Source organism: Nerophis ophidion, linkage group LG23, assembly GCF_033978795.1.
Source record: "Nerophis ophidion isolate RoL-2023_Sa linkage group LG23, RoL_Noph_v1.0, whole genome shotgun sequence".
NCBI classification, from domain to species: Eukaryota; Metazoa; Chordata; class Actinopteri; order Syngnathiformes; family Syngnathidae; genus Nerophis; species Nerophis ophidion.
In genome coordinates, this window is record NC_084633.1 from 33,200,771 (window position 1) to 33,217,985 (window position 17,215).

The 17,215-nt window shown below is 39.4% G+C and overlaps 1 protein-coding gene across 1 annotated transcript; it reads right to left on the bottom strand.

Annotated features, from left to right (window-relative positions):
• Positions 1-374: 374 nt before the first annotated feature.
• Positions 375-16,624, bottom strand: snrnp70 (small nuclear ribonucleoprotein 70 (U1)). The gene is made up of 10 exons (XM_061884206.1): positions 16,429-16,624; positions 14,835-14,988; positions 14,681-14,743; positions 9,002-9,056; positions 8,850-8,914; positions 8,713-8,775; positions 7,239-7,320; positions 3,538-3,639; positions 3,329-3,428; positions 375-1,480 (listed from the first exon to the last, which is right to left on the bottom strand). Exons 2-10 carry the CDS (start codon positions 14,979-14,981, stop codon positions 748-750), a joined length of 1,410 nt encoding a protein of 469 aa, XP_061740190.1. The 5' UTR covers positions 14,982-14,988; positions 16,429-16,624; the 3' UTR covers positions 375-747.
• Between the last annotated feature and the right edge of the window lie 591 nt (positions 16,625-17,215).

Sequence of the window (17,215 nt, forward strand, 5' to 3'; positions counted from 1 at the left end):
CAGCAATGTTTTTAAGTAGATTTTCCTGTGAGATAGTGTTAAAAGTAATCGAGTTAAGATTTTTTTGAACAGCCTGTATGTAGAAAAAAAACAAATTAATAAAACCCTCAAAATCAGATTAAAACAGTTAAAAACTGGATAAAAAGCATCGCACACACAGGAAAGTGTTCATACAGACATGCAGATCTTACATCCACTTAAGGAGGATTTCATTTTTTAACTATGCACAACATGAGTAGGACAGATGAAAACACCAAGTTGGAACTTCTAAACCATACAATTGTCACTATGATAAAATGCCTTTTTTTTATAAATACAAAAAGGTAATGGAAACAAGACTCAAGCATTGCTATAAGAACCTCACAGACAACAAATAAAATAAAAAAAAACTTTTTAATCAACTTAAGAGAACCATCATCAAAGTCCTTCAATTTTCATACACTTAACAGAAAGTGTCGAAGCAATTGGACTTGGAATTGACAAAGAAACAATGACAACTACTGATTTAGGATTTAAAACATCTTCCTGAAACCAAGAGGCAAAATGAAGAGCTTGGATGGCTAAAATAGATTGAGTGCGTGGCATGAATCAGTAGATCAAATTCCACACTGTGAAACTTTTATGAATTTGACTATTTTCTTGTAGTGGGGCTTGCTATGGACTATATATGTAACTTTGCCATACCATTAAGTTAGGAAGCCAAGGTAGGGCATGAAACAAGTAATTTATGAGTCTATGTGGTCTGAATTAGTACTCATCTCCTGTTGCCTCCATTGTAGCATTGTAGCCGTTCTCACCGGATCCGTATTCATCAGGCACAGACTGCTGGTCCATCATGCCGTCTTGCCTGGACTCCTCCATGTTGGGTGCTGTTTCTCCCCCCTCTTCATTGGGTACGTCATCTTGGGGGCCTGTGTCTTCTCTTAAGGAGCCATGGCGCTCCTCCCTGCGCTCACCCCTATCTCTGTCTCCTCGCTCCCTCTTGTGATCCCGGTCTCTGTCTCGGTCTCCCCTACTACGCCTGTCTCTGTCCCTATGGCTGCGGCGGCGGTCCCGATCCTTATCTCTATCTTTGTCCCTGCGCTCCTCCACACCCTCACCTGCTTCTCCTTCAGCTTCCTCTGGTAGGCGTTCCCCACCCTCAGCAACACCGTCTCCTTGGTTGACTTCCTCTCCCTCAAGCCCCTTTGCTCTCTCACGGTCTCGTTTGCGATCCCGACTTCTACTCCTCCTCTTTCTATCACGGTCTTTACTCCTTTCCCTGCTCCTGCTATCTGTTCCAGCTGGTGCCACACGATCGCGATCCCTCTCTCGACGTCGACTGTTACCGACGGCCTCCTCCCCTACTGCCGCTGGCCTTTCCCTATCTCGCTCGCTTGAACGGGTAGGACGACGGCGGTCACGAGACCGGGACCTTCGACGCTCTCTGTCCTTATCACGGTCCCGACTACGCTCCCCGCGTTCTCCACGATCCCGATCTCTATCAAGTAATCAGGGGGAATAAAAAGTAAGTAACACAAAAACACACACACATACAGTATATAGTACAGTGGAACCTGACAGCCCTTTGGACTCGTTGACCCTTGTCAACATAACTGACAACCAGGGACAAAGGAAAATTGGTGATAAAAGATTTTTGCACCTGTGACTTCATCAACATGACTTTTATCTTCTCGTACAGTTCCCAATTAGGACTCGAGCAGCAGCGCAAGGGGTAAAAAAACTGTACCTTATTTTAAGATGCTACACTCTTCCTGAAATCTTTGATGGTGGGTGAGGGTGTTGACAGGAAAGCAACTGCATGAATACTGTGGCGCCTCAATTGCCCTCTTGTGGTGAAAAACTATTCCTTACACATGGTTGGATCTTTCTGAAATCTTTGATGGTGGGCCAGGATGGAACTGCATGAGTACTGCAGCGCTTGTATCGCCCCTTATGGAGAAAAACTATAACAGTAATAACTTCCTGACACATTCTCTATTCTTCATGATATTTTTAATGGTGGATCACATTGTTTGGTGGGAGCAACTGCATGAGTACTGCGGTGCCTTTATCGCCCCCCTTGTGGTGAAAAACTATTCCTTACACATGCTTTGATCTTTCTGAAATTTTTCGATGGTGGGCCAGGGTATTGGGATGGACCAACTGCAAGAGTACTGCAGCGCTTGTATCGCCCCCATTGTGGTGAAAAACTATAACAGTAATAACTTTCTTAATATGCCCCAATCTTCCTAAAATGTTTGTTGGTGGGTCAGGGTGTTGGGTGGGACTTCTAAGGCGCCTCAATTACCCCCTTTTGGTGAAAAACTATAATAATAAATAAATGATAAATGGGTTTCACTTGTATAGCGCTTTTCTACCTTCAAGGTACTCAAAGCGCTTTGACACTACTTCCACATTCACCCATTCACACACATTCACACACTGATGGAGGGAGCCGCCATGCAAGGCGCTAACCAGCTCCCATCAGGAGCAAGGGTGAAGTGTCTTGCTCAAGGACACAACGGACGTGACGAGGTTGGTACTAGGTGGGGATTGAACTAGGGACCCTCAGGTTGCGCACGGCCACTCTCCCTCTGCGCCACGCCGCCCCGTCCGTACAATAGTAATAACTTCCTTACACATTCTCTGATCTTTGATATTTTTGTTGGTGGGTCACATTGTTTGGTTGGAGGCAACTGCATGACTACTGCGGTGCCTTTAACACCCCCTTGTGATAAAAAAAACTAATGGTAAACATCCTTATACATGCTCCGCTTTTCCTGAATTTTTTGATGGTGGATCATGGTGCTGGTTGGGATGTGACCGCAAGCATCATACGTGCGTGCCGACTCACGTGAACCTCGCGGTGCAACGGGGGTGAGGTATCTTTCAACAGCTTTACATTTTCATTGATATTTTTATACTCAACCAAGCTGCTGTGGTAATTTTGTTGTATATTTCAACTCCAATAACAAACCGTTCTTCTAGAACAATCAACTAGTTTCTGTGATAAAATCTAGGTGAATACTGCCATGCTTTTATTTCGCAGCTTACTTTGCACTTAACAGGAAGTCACGGTCTGCATTTTAATGCTGTGTGCTAGACTCTACCATATCAGCTTATGTATAAAGTTGCTTTGTTGCGGTTGTAGTTTCCCGCTGCTTAGCGATAACGACGTTAATACTAAAACACATGTCGACAAACTTATCCATCTGCACAGAAATTATCTTTTGCGCTCAAAGTTTATGGGTGCTTTTTAGTGATAAGAAAAAACAATGATCTACATAAGTGGGGCTGACTTAAATCAAGTTCCACTGTAATTATTGGATATTCAATAAGCGCTTACCCGCCCAGTGGGCGTTCATCATATCGAGATGCATCATCTCTGCCAGAGTGCTTGATGTTGACATCTGCACCACCTCTTCTAGTCCCACCTAACCCTCCACCTGGGTGAAATTGAATGTGGTCAGGTTAGATAATTGGGTTTGATCAGCACATAAAGCTCATCCAAGCTTTGAATAATGACAATTGTGCATGTGTAGGGGGCCCGCATACCTAATCTTCGAGGTTGCCATCCTTTGACGGTGCGCCCCCGTTCAACATCCACCAGCACTCTTCTGCCATCAATCTTCTTCCCATCTGCATGCTTGTAGGAAGCTGGAGAAGAGTAGGGAGAGGAGAGACAGAGGTGATGTCGGCGCATGATTGCATGACTATAGCCAAGAAAACAGACAGTGCTATAAGAATACTGACCAGGAGCAGGCGAAGCCGAGAGGGCTGCTCTCTGGGTAAAAGCCCAAGGATAATGGGAGTAGACTTCCTTCCACCCGAGGTATGTTCAATGCGTTTCTCTTTAATTGCATAGCTTAACATCCAGGTTCTAAGTGCTTTGTGATCAGCAACGCTAAGTTTAAATAAATGGATGTACTGAATGTGACGGTCAATATTAAGGAATGACTTTGGCTGTTTACCTAATTTTCAGAATATTCACATTTATGCTACGAATGTAAAATGCATTAACTTCAGCACAAATAAATGTATGTCAGTGCATTCACTTCACTTACCAAGATATAATGGTTTATGCAGAGTATTTCTAACAAGATCGATCATGCCAGTGATGCAAAAATGTTAATAAGCATTACAATTTAAGACATGGTAAAATAAAGTTCGAACAAAATGAAAAATGCTTTGTAATTGATTTACATTTATGATCTTTAACAGCATGGATTTACATAATCTAAGTCATGTGCGAGCGTTTGGTGGTGGTTTGTATCTGTTATGACCTTTTACCTGCTTACCATCCTCTTATTGCAAGAGCAGCACAATGAAGAAGCCAACAATATAGTCACAACATATCTCACACCTCATCCAATGACCCCAATACATGTCTGTTGATCCATCTTGTACAAGGAAATTCTTGTCTGCTACACTGGTTTGATGTGGAACACTGAAGCTACAGTGTTGATGTTGAAGAACTTGTGACTTACCACAACCACTCAGTTTATCCTTTAGACAAGACGGAATATCAGCCATAGACCTTATAAATTGGGGCCTTACCACAACCCTTCAGCACCAGAATTTACAAAGTTGCAACACATCAAGCAGGGGCCTTACCAGAACCCCTCCACTACCATTCTCCACGAAGGATGCCATACAAATCCCATCCTCAGACAGGGCCTTACCAAACCCCCATCATCCTCACAAGTGACGACCAAAGGGAGAAAAAAAACAAAAAAACAGGCCATCTTTAAAAGGCAGGATTTGCCTTTCATGACTCCCACTAACTCTTGGATACCATTAACATCATGCTCCTTCCATGACTACTGCTGTGGTTGAGAATGTGTCTTCAATTCGACAGACATGATCTCAACTGCTTTATTCGGGAAAAAAAAAAAAAGACCTTATCTTTCTTTTATTATAGTAATGCAGAACACTATGCTGCTAAACCTAACTACTTTGGGTATGTAATGTATAAAAATATGTACGAGTAGCCCATTTCAGAGGTACCAAGAAAATACATCTGCCCTTTCAATTAAAGCCAGCTCAGACTGTCATTTTCATCACTTCATTTGATTAAAATTCAACTTCATTTGATGGGGTCTTGTGGGGATCTACTTTAATATAAAGTTGTGACCAGTGTCAGTTAAAAAATAACCTTAGTCCAGTGCTATTAACCGCCACATACTTTTAAAATACCCAATACATACAGTATACCGCACAGACCAAATACAGCTACAAGCTCAGTTTCATCGGTTGTCCCTGGGCAGAGGCATAGCTTCCTCAACACATCTAGCGAGCAGACAAAAGGTTATCTTAGGCTATTTTGATTTTGAACATTATGACATCTTATTTGCATAATAGGCCATGACGCATGTGCATTATTTTTTGGGGGAAAAAAGCAAAACAAATGTTTCATATTATCTTTTTTGCATAATTGATCATTATACATATGCATGTAATTTGTATGGAAAAACAAAACAAATATGGTAAATACAAATTACTTTTCTTTTGTCACTTGTTTTTACATCCAGTAAAACTAAAACAGTCTCTAGAGCTATCACTTAAAAATAAAAAATCTTTAGGGGTTTGATTCAAATCTTGAAATATAGCAACGGTGTCAGTAAACTGGCAGCACAGTACTGTCAGACCGCTGCATTAGATATATGATAAAGCAGAGTTACGAGGCATCTACTGTATGAAGTTTTAACGACAAACTTAATTCACAGAAACCCATTAAAATGATCGAGGGCAACAAGTAGCACCAAATCAATTTGCTGCGGAACAAATGTATCCTTGGCAGGCCACAGCAAACTGAAAGTACAGGAAACAGAAAATTCCTGAACATCCAACCAACTTAGGTTATCCATTGGCGCAGCATGTAACTTTAGATTCTAAAAAAAAATCAGCAAATATTTGTAGAGGCACTTTCCACCACACTCAGCCAAAAAAATTGCATGACTTTGCCACAATCCAAGACAGCGACATTATTCTTTGCTGCATCAATCATATTAGTACATTTTAAAAGTAGTAGTATCGACTGGAATGCAATTACAATAACAGTACTGTTTTTTCTTACATGTTGTCAAACTATTTCCTGTTTCAAACTAAAGAAAAATACACGCTCTGCGCAACTAGAGGTGGCTTTAACAAAAAGGGCAAAAAGATTGGATACCATTACAGGCTAGTGGTCTGGAGTGCGTTCAATGGTCAAAGCCCAAGTTGTAAACTATATGACCTTCATGAAAAACTCCTAGGACTTGCCAATAAATAATGCTTTTCCCATTGAACGTATATCCTCTTCCCTATGTAGGAGATGGAGGGTGGAAAGAAATCTTACCCATCATACAAACCCATTATACCAACCATACACTGAGCTGTGGTAGTAGGGTGTAGATGTATCATAACCATCATCATCATCTGCTAGCCCGCTCTGGCCAATAGCCATCACAGATTGGCGGCTGCAGTGGCAATGAGAACAACACACAGTTAATATAATGTTTAGGCCCGCTTCCCCCCTTCATCCCTTGCTTGACTACGTAGCCGTGATCAGCAACTCTGGTCTTGAAGAGCTGATACCACAGACATTCTGGAATGGTGTTTCAGATGACAACAACCACAAGTCTAATCAGACAATGTTGGAATATCCAGAGTGGCATCAAAACAAATTCTAATACTTTAGTAATATTGTACTAACTTTTGGATGCAATCTCACCATGACCAGGGTTGAAGACCACCGAAAAAATGTGCTCACTTTAAAGTTGAGGTCTTATACAGTCAATAGTATATTCCAGTTAATACCCCATTCAATTCACTGACCAGTAACTAGTCTAACCTTGTGCTTACCATTAGAGTCCAACCAGGAGAGCGGCTCTTCCACAGAGCTACATCACCTAACAGTTAAAAGACAATGTGCCCTTTGACAGGCAAAGATGTTCAGGCTCACAGATGAGGTACAGCTCTACCTCTCGGTCCACCCACTTTCCCCAATGATGCCCCACTGAATGAAGCAGTACCCTCCTCAACCAAACCTTTAGTCAACTGACAACACGCAACAAACACAGACACACAAATGTGACACAACCACCAGACTTTGTCATCATGCAAAATGAGGAAAATGGTGTGCCAGAACTGGATATTATTGACATCACATGGCACTGACCCTCCCAAGCTATTAAAAGATGATGTCGACTGAAGACCACCCTGAATCTAACTGAATGAACATCTGACAGGTGTTTTTGTGCTACATTCGTACTCACAGTGCATGTCACGCTCATGCTCATACTCAATGAAGGCATATCCACGAGGTTTCCCCGTCCTCTTGTTGTAGACAATGTAGATCTGAAAGCCACAGGCAGTTGTTTATATTACTTTATTTTGTATTATTAGTATTACTATAATAGTGCCACATTGTGTAGCGACAATCATTTTATCATAAAGTTCCACTTTAAAAATTACTAATTGCAGTCATAGTCACCTCCAAGTCACACAGTTGGTATATTCTACTTTAACATGAAGAATGGAGAATGGTATACAATTCACCAGGGTGCTAAAAGTGCTGCGTGTTGCCGTTCAAACAGTAGTTTTTCAGGGTGATCAGTAACCCCTCAGGGCTGGTAGTAAACTGGCTAGGATTTCGGAGAACGTATTGCCTTCAACATTAAAAAACGTGCACGGGACATGCCTTTATAGGACTCTTAATTTTGAAACTCCAGTATCAGCATTTGGGTCAACGAGGTTAATTTATTTTGTATTTGTGCTTGAATTCCAACAGAGTCAGATGCTTTTTATATATAAATGGTTGATTTATATAGGCTAGTAAGGTAAAGTGTTGTACCTCAAAAGTTTCGGCTACCTTGCTTCTGCAACCTTCATCAGAGGTGTCAGAAGCAAGTTCTTCTTCAGCCGACGAGTCTGCACTTAAGGGGACGAAGGACCCGAGGGTCCTGCGACACCCTTCATCAGAGGTGTCACCTCTGATGAAGGGTGCGGAACAAAACTTTACCTTACTAGCCTATATAAATCAACCATTTATAAATACACGTCAGTAGGCTAAATGAACCTCTTCAACATAGAAGCAGATGCTAGCTGAACGTTTCCGCCGTGTTGTGGCAACCGGCAAAAATAGAAACTCTCCGAATATTTAGATGGCGGTGCCGTACCGCAGGTGGTGGAAACGGACCCATTGACTTGAATAAAAACAGAAAGGGTCTGTCGCCGTGGCGATTACGCTCTGCAGCCGTGATGTATGCTGTGGAAATTAGGGCTAAGCATCTACAGCAATGGTCTTCAACTTTCATCAATTTTAGAGCAACTTTGACAAAAATGTATTGTTAGCTATTTGTGTTTTATTTATGACTTTCAACATTTAAACTGCACTTTATTTTAGAGCTGACAGAATTAACGGTTTATTTCATCAATATTTTTTGCACCCATCTACTTTTATAGTCCTTAAGTGCTTATGCAAAATAAACGATTAATATGCATCAAAATAATTATATTTAATCGTTTGATAGCATTACTTTAATTACGGAGCAGATCTTATTATCTTTATGCTAGTTTGTACTAATTTGTCATTAAATAGAGGCATAACAACTAAATTGAACAGTTAAATACTAAAAAGTTTAAAGCAAATGTTATTTAACCTTTTGGTGAGCTACTATTAAGAGATCCCTGATGTAAATAAAAATAGTCTATACTTTGCCGCTTGCTGAATTTAATAGGTAAACTCACCCGTTTTATTGGGCCGTAGACCTCAAACTCACGGCGAAGCTTGGACTCTGTAGTATCGTAGTTCTAAAAAAAAAAGGAATTATTGTGAGATATTATTGTTAGAAGAATTGTAAATAAAACAATTCAAGCATACTTACCACTCTGGCAACAAACAATGTCTTGAATGCATCTCCTTGGGCATTTGGGTCATTATGGGGGTCCCCTGAAATAATGCAAATATGAAGAAGCTTAGTCCAAATAGCATAAACAATTTAAATAAGCAGTATTGTTTTTCACTGTAGAAACCTACAAAGTTTCAGTTCAGTCTCCACCACTGTTTGTCTTCTTTCAATTTTTTCTCTCCTCTGAAAAAGCAAACGATACACATGAAAAGGGTTAATCATCAGCTATCACTCAACAAGACTGCTTCATCCAAAGTGCAGGACTAATAGACTCAAAAACTCCTTTGTCCCACACGCCATTAGACTGTACAACTCCTCTCTGGGGCGGGGGGCGGGGGGTACTAGGATGACAGGGGATGAAAAACAATAACAGTGCAATACGTTTTCATAACATGGTCACTACTGCCTACTTTGTCTTGTTATAGTCTTATTTTACTGTTATATTTTTATTCCCATTGTTGCTTTTTAGTTTTTATTCTTATTCTAATATTTATCTATTTTGTTTACATTTAAACCCCCATTATTTACTTTTTACTTTTATTTAAATTGATCTCAACTCTGTACACTGCTGCTGGAATTTTTATTTTCCTGAAGGAACTCTCCTGAAGGAATCAATAAAGTACTATCTATCTATCTAACTGTTTCAAAAATCAATAGGAATCCAAGGACTAACTGAAACCCAACCGATACCCATCTACTGGCTGACTGGCGCCAACTACAGTAAGTGGTCAACATAATTAAAACCGAAACATTTAGTTCCAACTTTCGCCAGAAACAACAGGGGGAATGGATAATGAAGTATGTTTGAACCAAGGCAGTTTGTTGACATAGTTTTCTAAAGCACTCTTTCAAACATATTTTTATCCATCCATTTTCTACCGCTTGTCCCTAGAGGAATAATAAAGTGTTCAGTCGGACTTTGAAGCTGCGACCTTAACTGCTTATTACTCTTAAAGTGCCCTTTATTTTAGAGCTGACAGAATTAAAGGTTTATTTCATCATAATTTTTTTGCACCCATCTACTTTTATAGTCCTTAAGTGCTTATGCAAAATAAACAATTAATATGCATCAAGATAATTATATTTAAATCGTTTTATAGCATTACTTTAATTACAGAGCAGATCTTATTGTCTTTATGCTACTTTGTAGTAATTTGTCATTAAATAGAGGCATAACAACTAAATTGGACAGTTAAATACTAAAAGGTTTAAAGCAAATGTTATTTAACCTTTTGGTGAGCTACTATAAGAGATCCCTGATGTAAAGTGTAAGTGTTCAGTCGGACTTTAAAGCTGCGACTTTAACTGCTTATTACTCTTGAGACTTTAGTGGATAAATACAAAATAGAGGCAGTACACAATTGCAACAAAAGTAAATCACATGAAAGTTTCACTATTTTGTAAAGTTCTAAAAATAGTCATTGACCAGAGTGAACCGAAAGCTAACGCCAGATCTAATGGGTTTTCATTGTCGGTGCGGGGTAAACACTGACAGTTATTCTTAATATATTTTTATTACCAACTGAAATTGCTCAGAGGAACTCACCCAACCCCAATGAATTAATCATTTACTGAGGGGACAACTTTCTGACTGTACAACACTGGACAAAAGCATTACTTTTTTTCAACAAACAAACAATCCGGTTCACTTTGTTTTTATATCATATTGTTTTGTATATTATTGCTTTGTGTTTCATTTACTTACACTACAGTAAAAAAATATGACCTAATATTGTCTGTTCATTGACATTGTATCAGTGTTGAAATACATTATACCACTCATTCTTACGTCGTCAGCATGATTCGGATAAACTACAATGAACTGTGGTTAAAACATGAACAACACACTTCTACAGGAACTTAATTTTACAGGAACTAAAAGTTCCTGAACTTTTGGTGGAAAAGTGCCTCTAGTTGGTGTCCCCTCCCTCTGGCTTGGTCGTCTTCTCGTGAATTTAATGATATGAGCTATGCCAGGAGCCTCCAGAAAGCAGGGCATGCATAGAAGCCCACTCCAGTGATCGATTATTAAGGTGTTTATATGAGTTTTAAAAAGCTAGTTATATATTTGAATGCACATAAACTGTGTGTATGATAGTTCTGAATAGAACAACTGAATAAGGGTGTAAAGACTTGTTTTAACGATTCGATTAAGAATGTGTGGTTCAGGGATACTATTTTTTTTTAGAATGATACTATCCGAAACGATTCAGTAAGTTGAAATTCAGTAACTTTTTAGAAGAAATAATCAAGCAGTGTGACTGTGAAATAAATATTGAACACGACACTACTACCTTCTATTTCTTGTAAGGGAATTATGTATAAATGAATTAGTGATTAAAGCAAAGCAAGCAAACATTTGCCAATGCATTCACATCTTATTTGAATAAAGTGCAACCAACACAGGTTGAATTAACAGGAGGAAATATTTTCTAACTAAAATAACTAGCATTTTAACAGTAGATTTACTTGCTTAATAAGTTCCCCGATCCGGCCATAGAGTATCTGTACTCCACCTTGGCGTGGTCAATGAAGTAGAGCATCCCAGGTGTGCGGAAGCATGTATGCCTCCTCATCCTTGATGATGTTGGCCCCTTGCTTCCTAATTTCAATAGCCTCCTTCATCAATCTCTTGTAATTATTAGTTTCGAATCAAATGACTTTACATTGTGTGCCAGTTGTCATCGCTTCATGTTGTGTTCCAGAAGTCGGTGAGACGCCGTAACTTGCTCAGCTGTCACTTCCGCTGTGTTGGGCGATTTTCAATTTAAAGTTTAGTTGAGGCTTTATATTATTGTGTTGTAGAGTTTGCAATCGTTGTGTAGCTAAAAGGTTATGTGTTGTAATTTATGATATTGTCCTGTGACGTTTATGACTCTTCTTGAGCACCGTAGGTACTCAACATATTTGTTTGGTGACGCCACAGACGGGAAAACAGACTTTCTCTCATCCTTATCCCGGCGCTCGAATTTAACCGCGGCAACCACGGAAAGTGCAGCAACCAGCTTCGTCATTTGTCATAATGCCCAAAAATTTGACCAACATTTGCGGCAAGAACACGCTGTGACCGCCCTGGACTTTTTACTTGTTAATGGACGATGGATGGAACGGTATAATAATAATTTGCGATAATTCCTGTGGCATGCGCACTAGCTTGATAATCATGGCGGACCAACAACACCGACTTTGCTCCGGAGATTTACCCTCGGGAGTAAACGGAGCCAAGCGCTTGGTTTAACGTAATTTTCCCTCGCTTACCGGCATGTGTTTAAGAGCGCACTGCTGGACAATATTAGAGACACTTGTGCCCACACTAAAAGTATACAGCGAAGGAGAAAAACTGATGTTTTGCAGCAGGCGATGTTGTGTCACAACTTGTTTATAAAGTCTTTAGTTTGTTTACTGGGATGTTCACTCCACCTTTAACTGCAAATTGAATCAGTGTTCAAATAACATCAATACTAGCTCAATTGTTCAGTCATCTCGTCAAATTGAAAGCAGGCGGTGAAGATTGTTTATTTGATGTGAGAGGGGTTTTTTTTTTGGCCAAACTGTTGTACTGAAACACTAGGGAAGCATTGAAGAACAAAGATTGTTTATTAAACTTCATCTTCATTAACCAAACTGCTTTGTTTTATTTTGATATCAAAAAGTAAACAAGGTTTTGTCTTTTATACGTTGTGTTTTTTTCATGTCACTAAGGTGTTACATTAAAAAAATTCATGTGACACCTCAAGTTGTTAATGTTTTATTGTGTATGGTTAATTCCTAAACGACATATCTCTGCTCAAACTCCTAATGGGTCTGTCCAGATACATAATCGACATCTACATATAAATGTGCATAACTTAAAAATAAAAACTCACTACAAAATGTAAAAGAGAATGTCATGTAATGACAAAAAGCTGACAAGTTGATTTGATTAAAGAATAAAATAACCTAATTTTGTCTATAATTATATGGATAACGTTTATCTATAGTCTTTTTATTAGACATTACAAATGACATGATGGTAGTATCATGTCCTTCACACCCCACACTGCTTTACTTAATCACTAATCATGATTTCAATATTGATAACAATCTTATTTATTTTTATTACTTTGACAATAATAGGCAGCCCTAGATATCATACATGAACACACATACATACATACATATATATATACACACACACACACACACACACACCTACAAATACGATTCCATGGATTTGAATCCCTTTTCGAGAACCGGTTCCCATCAACAAAGCCACTGTACCGTATTTGCGCGACCATGGAGCGCACCGTATTAAAAAGGGGCTGTGTCAGTTACGGGTGCTATTTAAATTTCATACAAGGCCTGCCCTTCCTAAATGGCAATGTTTTCCTTTTTGTTGTATCAATAAAATGGATCGATTCCCTTTTAAAAAAGATCTTGGATTGATACCTGTCTTCAGGAAGGCCAACTTGCCGAACACAGATGGACATACTTGAAAATAGCGGGTTTGTCTCTGTGCGATATAGAAAATGACTATATTGTAATATTCGAGTATACGTTCTCACGCAGTTGCTTTTAGCTGCGGGCGTACACTTCAGGCTCTATCCTATCCTTCTTTCTCACAGACAAGCAGGCGCACATTCTTACATACGTCACATACGTGTTCGCCCTCGCAGAGCAGAGAGGTAGCATGCTGGGCTACGTTAGCTGCTAACGTAGCCGTACGGGAGAAAAAAGGTGCGGATCTGCTAACAAATGAAGGAAGACTTAATTCCCAATAAAAACAGCAGGGTTTCCATCGTCTGGCGGTGGTTCGGCTTTAAGTGGGAATATGTTGAACAAACAACCGTAATTTGTCAAGTGTGGGGGGAAAAAAGAGTTGCTATAAAAAGTAGCATTACTACTAATATGTAGCATCGTTTGAAAAGTCACTCGCGAGAGAATGAAGAGATGTTGATAACTTTAGGAACCTACCACAGTGAAGGATGAATACTATTTGATTTCCTATTATGCAGCTAATTTTTATTTGACACTTAAAATATCTCTCACAATCTTGCACTTTATGTTTTGGAAATGACTTGAATGTTTGTGCCATTGCTTAATAACTTTAATAAATACACTTTTGGTCAATTGACTTAGTTGTGATTTTCCCTCTCTGCATGAAAGTTTAAAAGTAGCGTATATTAATGCAGTATGAAGAAGAATGTTTAATGTATACACATACAATCATCAAACTGCTGTGATTATATGCATCAAGTGTTCATTCAAGGCCAAGGCAAAATATCGTAACATACCGCATTTCCTTGAATTGCCGCCAGGGCACTAATTAATTTAAAACCTCTTCTCACTCCTGCGCTCACCAAAGGCATGTGGTAAAAGTAAGCATGCGCTAATTATTTTAAAACCTCATCTCACTCCAGCACTTACCAAAGGAACTAAAAATTTGAGTGTGATGTAAGCTTGGACCTTAAATCCTACTGAACAGCTCTTAATATTTTCCCTTTATGCAATTTCAAATTACCGGTATTGAAATCAGCCTCCTCCATTTTGAAAATGATGACAGGGGAAGTGTCACTCGTGACGTCACAAGTTTGACCAGGCGGTAATACTAAGCATGCGCTAATTATTTTGGGAAGAGAGTTTGACCTGGCAGTAATTCAAGGCAGGTGCATACTATATGCCCTGCGGCAATTCAAGGAAATATGGTATATCGTATATCGCCTAAAAATATCGCAATATTAAAATAAGGCAATAACGCCCAGCCCTACTTGAAATTTAAGAATATATGAATGGATTTAGCGATCAATCATTACACCCATACAACTTACCTTTCTTTCTAATCTCTCGTCGCGGGTTTCAGCTCTTGTAGGTGGAGGGGCATCTCTGGGGTCCTAGCCACAAAAGACAACAAATGGTTTGTCATTTAGGAATAAAATGGTGTGGATGGAAACTTACAGATATCATAAATAATAAGCTTTTAACCTCGAAGTGCCTGATGAACGGGGCGATGCCACAGTACGGTTGGTTGTGGTGTTTCTCGTGGGGCAGCTTCTCCAATTGAGGCAGGAAAGGGATAGGGTCCCGTGGGGCAAAGAGGGCCAAAAGGTTCGGCGGTAAAAACTGAGTCATTTTTCACCTAAGAAACAGATCACATATTGTTTGTTAAAGGCCTACTGAAACCCACAACTACCAACCACGCAGTCTGATAGTTTATATATCAATGATGAAATCTTAAGATTGCAACACATGCCAATACAGCCTTTTAAGTTTATTAAATTGAAATTTTAAATTTCCCGTGAAGTGTCCTGTTGAAAACGTTGCCGTATGATGAGGCGTATGATGAGGCGTGCGTTTGACGTCTCGGGTTGTAGCGGACATTTTTTCCCAGCCCGATCCAAGCTATAAGTAGTCTGCTTTAATCGTATAATTGCACAGTATTCTGAGCATCTGTGTTACTGAATCTTTTGCAATTTGTTCAATTAATAATGGAGACATTAAAGTAGAAAGATGGAGGTGGGAAGCGGTGTATTGCGGCTGCCTTTAGCCACACAAACACAGCCGGTGTTTCCTTGTATAAAATTCCCGAAGGTGAAGCTTTACTATGGAACAGAGCGGTCAAGCGAACATGGTTCCCGACCACATGTCAACCGGCAGGTTTCAGTGAGAAAATTGTGGTAATAAGTCGGCTCTTACCATACTTATGAGCGGAGCTTGCGTCCTCCTGCAGCAGCTGCGGACTATTACCTCCTCCCACCGGAGACACTGGTGGTCACCACACCTGTGGCCACACCCCTCCGACTTTTTTTAGGTACCATATAATCTCACTAAAACACTAGTAACACAATAAGCAGATAAGGGATTTTCCAGAATTATCCTAGTAAATGTGTCTAATAACATCTGAATTGCTCCCACTGTCCTCACCTTTTTTTTCTCTCTAGTCCTTCACTCAATATCCTCATCCACGAATCTTTCATCCTTGCTCAAATTAATGGGGAAATTGTTGCTTTCTCGGTCCGAATCGCTCTAGCTGCTGGTTGCTATGATTGTAAACAATGTGAGGATGTGAGGAGCTCTACAACCAGTGACGTCACGCGCATAACGTCTGCTACTTCCGGTACAGGCAAGGCTTTTTTTATTAGCTACCAAAAGTTGCGAACTTTATCGTCGATGTTCTCTACTAAATCCTTTCAATAAAAATATGGCAATATCGCGAAATGATCAAGTATGAAACGTAGAATGGACCTGCTATACCCGTATAAATAAGATAATCTAATTTCAGTAGGCCTTTAAACCACATTTCAGAAGGAAAGAATACAAACAGCATATGGTGAAACAACACTGGAACACAAAGCCAGGCATAGCTAGCTAACTCGATGTGCTACTTAGCATGCAAACAGTTACCCAATTTATAACCAGTTTATTATTATTATCAAGCACATTTTTTTATTAGAAACTTATACATGCCACACATGCACTTATTTTGACACAACATTTCAAGATTACGGGCCACTCGAGTAGTTAGCTTTAGCCACCAAGCTAGCTAGCTACGCTGACGAGAAGTACTGATTATTCTTACCTTCACTCCTCCGATGTCGAAAAATAAATTACACCATCCACTTGAGACGGAGTCGGGAGATACATAAAAGCCAGGTTCTAACTTGCAAAACTATGGTTGACACACGCTGTGTAAGTTAAGCAGGAGTCGAAGTGACCGTGTGGCAAGGCGACGACAATGTGGAGATTGCAGGAGTTCGCATATCAAAATGGCGGGATGCCGTAAACCGGCGAAGTCCGACGTAAAATAAGCAGTGGCTACAGCAGTAGTATCCAAAGGGCGGCAACTCGCAACTTTATTGACCCGTAGAACATTTACGAAATTTAAATGTTATAAACATTTAAATGATATGTTAACTTTATTTATTGTATTATAAATAGCCTTGAAAATAATAAAAAACGTTTATTGCCTAAGGCAGTGGTTCTCAACCTTTTTTCAGTGATGTAACCCTGCTGTGAACATTTTTTTAATTCAAGTACCCCCTAATCAAAGCAAAGCATTTTCGGTTGAAAAAAAAGACATAAAGAAATAAAATACAGCACTATGTCATCAGTTTCTGATTTATTAAATTGTATAACAGTGCAAAATATTGCTCATTTGTAGTGGTCTTTCTTGAACTATTTGGAAAAAAAGTTATAAAAATAACTAAAAACTTGTTGAAAAATAAACAAGTGATTCAATTATAAATAAAGATGTCTACACATAGAAGTAATCATCAACTTAAAGTGCCCTCTTTGGGGATTGTAATAGAGATCCATCTGGATTCATCAACTTCATTCTAAACATTTCTTCACAAAAAAAGAAATCT

What these genes read in the sequence shown, in the direction of transcription:
- snrnp70 (XM_061884206.1), bottom strand. Translation starts at nt 14,981, where the DNA reads ATGACTCAGTTTTTACCGCCGAACCTTTTGGCCCTCTTTGCCCCACGG. An exon ending in ACGAGAGATTAGAAAGAAAG is followed by an intron (nt 9,057 to 14,680) that starts GTAAGTTGTATG and finishes TTGCTTTTTCAG; the next exon opens with AGGAGAGAAAAAATTGAAAG. An exon ending in TCTACGGCCCAATAAAACGG is followed by an intron (nt 7,321 to 8,712) that starts GTGAGTTTACCT and finishes TGTGGCTTTCAG; the next exon opens with ATCTACATTGTCTACAACAA.